We start from the raw sequence: 4,417 nt of genomic DNA on the forward strand, positions 1-4,417 counted from the left end.
GGCGGGCGAGAATTAGAGGGTGCCTTGGGCCGGCCTGACACGGAGCGAGGGACCTTAAGGAGCACACGGCCCTCCGCGAGGACCCCGCCGTGACATGCTCATTAATGTGCTTTAGGTAATGTGCATTAAATCTAGTACCTCCATTGTGAGGTACCAGAAAAATGTGCATTATCCTATTTTAATGTGCATTAGCTAAAGAGTACTTTTTGTGACGCTTTAATCTGCATTAAAATAAGATAACGTGTATTAAAGTGCACTCTGTGTGTGCCTAAATTGAATTTTTGGTGCTCATGCACCAGGACTGTTTTTTTTTCTGGGACTTGTGCCATGCATATGGAGTCATATACCAGCACAACCAGTGCTTAATGTATTGCACAAGCATTTGTTCACACTGCATGAGTAACAGAATCACAAATTGTGTACAAGTGCCGAAAAGGTGATTTACAAGGCTGCAAAACTGCCATTTAGTTGCAAAAAAGCATAATAGAATCTCACTCCTCTATTTACAGTTTGAGGCCTAGCCTGACTTAATTTGTTTTTGAAACCTTAGCTTCACTAAAATCTATATTTTATAAGCAATTAATGCTTTCATAAGACTTTCTTGGGCAAACCATGAAGACAACTATAATTCAGTCACAATGCTGCCGGCACCCACAAGTCTACCTAAAATGCTTTTAATAGCTTGACTCCAATCTCTTAATCTCTTCTGGAGTTGTGGATATAATACATTTTGTTCTATCTGTTCTTAAGCAATAGGTTGATATGGCTGTAGTATATCATCTCTTCAACATACAGAGACAGACTCTATTCTCTGGAACAGAGTTGTCCATGTGATTTGGCCTTCTTTTCTTGTATATATAGTATTGTTGATGCTGACAACATTCTCGAGTTCCATTGTAGTTCTCTACATACTAACTCTTTGATTGTGTGAAAAGGGCTTATTGGGGTCAAGTTACATTAATCATTTAATAATCACGATCTGTGAAGCATTTTTCTTTTCTCTCTAAGGTTTGGTACCAGCCGGAGCCAGACTCTGCAAACGGATCATATTGAGTATCTGGATGAGCTTGCAGAAGGCTCTGGTGCAAAACCGAAAATCTTTTCACTACTTCTGACAGACCCCAGGCTGGCCTTGTTAATTTTCTTTGGCCCCTGCAGTCCATTCCAGTTCCGCTTGACTGGCCCAGGGAGGTGGGATGGAGCCAGAAATGCAATCCTGACTCGCAAGGAGAGGATTATCAAACCCACAAAAACTCGAGTTGTGCGCAGTTCCTCAAATCATTCCTCAGTCTCCTATTTGCTCATGATGCTTGGTCTTCTGGCTGTCTTGAGTGCTGTTTTCTTTGGCTTCCAGCAATCCTAATATCTTTATACAAGTAGGTTCTCACAGATGTAACATACTGCTCTTTCCTATACAGAATTCTTGCCTTTCAAAAATAACAGCTTCTTTTCCATGTAGCACCCTGTGGGGCTTATTCTGAGAGGTGCTGAACATTTCCAGCTTCTGGATGGCTCCAGTGAATATTGTGGGGACTCATCATTGCCATTTTAGTTCAGATTAGGTGATTGAACCTCTTCAGTGAAGCTATGAATTGAGATTTTTCAAAACAGACTGAGGAAGTTAGCTAAGCCACTCCCATTTAAATTGGGAAAATCCTTTTGTCAGCCTAACCTTATTCTGTAGGTTTGAGTTTTATTCCAAAGCGTATAACTACTCAGTGCACAAGCAGTACCACTTAAATGATGCTAATATAGTTATATCAGTAGATGATGTATTTTTACTAGCACAAAGGTGACTTGTACCAGGACAGTTTATGTCCTTAAGAGAAGGAACACTATATCAGTATAAGCACTTAAGTACTGATATAGCGGCATACACACCAGCTCGTGTGCTGGTATGCAATAACTCTTTCCATTATAAAAAAAAAAAAAAAAAAGCGCTCCTCTGACCAACATCGTTAATCCAGTGCAAAATGATGCGTCTGTGGACTAGCCTGTAGTGTAATACTATTTTCATTTCCCAAAATATCTATTTGTTATTTAAGGTAAAATTTGGAATGAAAATAGGAGCATAAGGCCAAACAGTTTTTCATAAGCAAACAATTATAATACAAAGCCCTCACTCTCTGAAGTGTGATATGCTCTTCACCACAACCAGAAAAAAATTTGTATCTCTACATTTATCTTATAATCTAGAGTTAAACCAGAAATGGAACCTTACTGAGCTCCAGTAAAAAAGAAAAAAAGGCATAACAGGGCATCTGGATGGACTGGGCAGTGGTGACCCTGGCTATTATTTTTGCCCTCTTCCCTTCCTCTTCCTGGCCTAGAGGAGGTGATAAACAACCCTGCAGAGTCCTGCAGTTGTGAGTCTGGATGGAAAACCCCAGAGACCTCGGGTGCAGCAGGAAGAGGAAGCGAGTACACAGCCCATGCTGGCTATGTGCCAGAGAGCTGTGCTGTAGCGCCCCACTGGCTTCTAGCCTGAGTCACTGCAGACATGTGGCTGCATTTCTGGAAGCAAAAGTGAATTTCTGTCTAGTTGTTTCTCAGTTTAATCTGTGCATCTTAAACTAATATGCAAAGACTGAATTGATTCAGCATTGGGCTTTTTGACTATCTGTACTTAGCCCTGCAGTCAAAGGTGCCTAGTGAAAAAGACAGGGTGGGACTTTTTAAAGCATTCCACTTTGTTTCCTTCTTTGCCCTGTAGCTATTAGTAAAACTTTCTTTCCTTTTTCAAAATGGCTTCTCAGAACTTTGAAATCATGGGATGGAGATCTAGGTAAGACTGAAGCCCAAAACGCAGTCAACTCTTATTAGCTTGATTTGTCCTAAAATACTTCCTTGAGCAACATGCTATGCAGCTCTTCAATACTTGGACAAGACCTTCGGGGGGGAATGACAAAGTAGTATGTCAGCCAAATGCATAGCAAGGATGTCTGTATCAGACTACAAGACTAAAATTCCTGTGAACTGTCCTAGCCTCTTTAAAGTTGACAGCTACCTGGGCTGCTGATGAACTTGCCTTTTATTTACTAATTAAAGGATACAATAAAAAATCAGCAAGATAAAAACGAGCATCTCAGCTAGCGTAAATCACCATAGCAAAATTGCATTGAAGTTCAGGCTGATTTACTTCAATAAGGACTCTGGTTCAAAGACTACAGTAAAAGCTATATTTTTATGAGTGTTGTAGTAGTGATGTTCTAGTCAAGGTTGAGACGGGAGGTTTATTTCAGTACAAATGTATGTCTACAGTTGCTCATAAAGTGACAACATTCCTTTCACCTTGAAATGTTGTAGTGTTAATTCAGTTTGAAAACCTTTTTGCAAAGGTGAGATTGTGGCAGTCTGGGGATGTTTTGAAAGACAGGAATGTAAAACATGGGCCCAAATGAGTCCAAGATACTCAAGAAGTTGAAATGCTTTGTTTTTGAAGTGAAAAGGAAGAGTGGTTAAACATTACTGAAGAGTGCACTTGCTTTAAACAAGCTCATTTTAAAATTGATATCTGCACCTGATGATGTAAGTATATTTTATCACTTTTTTGCTGCTGAAAACTCTGACTTATTTTCAACACCATGAATATTACCAAAGAACACTGATTTCAAAGCATTTGCTATTTATGATTATTTGCTTACAGCTACTATCTTCAATAAAATGCTCACTGGCTTTGATAACTGCTGCCATTTATGCCACTTTTATCATATCTGAAAGGAGGGACACAGAGAGAATACTAGGTTATGTTCAGAAGAGGGAGGAGAGAAAAGTGTTAAAGACCTTCCTAAGTGCTACATATACATATGCATATGGGGCTAGCAAAATTATGCATAGATTCTCTTTCATATCTTTTACAAGAAACAAACCAAAGCACAAACAAACCTTCCCCCCACCTTTTGCAAATCACTGTCTTGGCCAAGGAATGGGTAATGCATTTGTTAGTTTCATCCTTTTTTGCCGTCATAATTTAAAGAGCTTCAACGTGATTTTTTTTTTTTTTATTCTACATTCTTTTGAGACTTTAAAACTTTCAAAGGGAGGAAAGTAAGAACAGTGTCTACAGCAACACTGCCCTTGTCCATGCAGCAGTTTATACCAAATGAAGGTGCAAATTTAAATCAAGTTAGTGAAAATGATGCAAGTTTCTGTTTGGAAGTTTTTACTTGTTTTAAGACTAGCTTATGCTTTATTTAGTTTAAATGGTTTAGGAAGATGTTTAAATGAACCTAAGTCGGACAGCTAACTGAAACAAGGTGTTTGCACTGGCTTAGCTAAACCAGTTTTGATTAAACCAATGCAAATTTGTACTTTAACTCTGCTTTAACTCTGATACTTGTACATTTGCAGTAAAATAAGGGGGTTAACTATAAGTTCCCCTGATACCAAGCAATTATCTTTAGAAATAAGCACAGCT

At 38.9% G+C, this 4,417-nt stretch overlaps 1 protein-coding gene across 2 annotated transcripts in view; it reads left to right on the forward strand.

Moving 5' to 3' along the window:
* The window catches only part of FMO2 (flavin containing monooxygenase 2), a 33,550-nt gene extending 29,139 nt beyond the window's left edge, over positions 1 to 4,411 (forward strand). For both annotated transcript variants that reach the window (XM_014516935.2, XM_025196773.1), the window contains exon 9: positions 1,009 to 4,411. In XM_014516935.2, the coding sequence (XP_014372421.1) occupies positions 1,009 to 1,363 (355 nt within the window). In that variant the 3' untranslated portion in view covers positions 1,364 to 4,411. The remainder of the gene's footprint in view (positions 1 to 1,008) is intronic.
* The last annotated feature ends 6 nt before the right edge of the window (positions 4,412 to 4,417 follow it).

The sequence above is a fragment of the Alligator sinensis genome, unplaced genomic scaffold, assembly GCF_000455745.1.
Source record: "Alligator sinensis unplaced genomic scaffold, ASM45574v1 scaffold31_1, whole genome shotgun sequence".
In the NCBI taxonomy this organism is placed as follows: domain Eukaryota; kingdom Metazoa; phylum Chordata; order Crocodylia; family Alligatoridae; genus Alligator; species Alligator sinensis.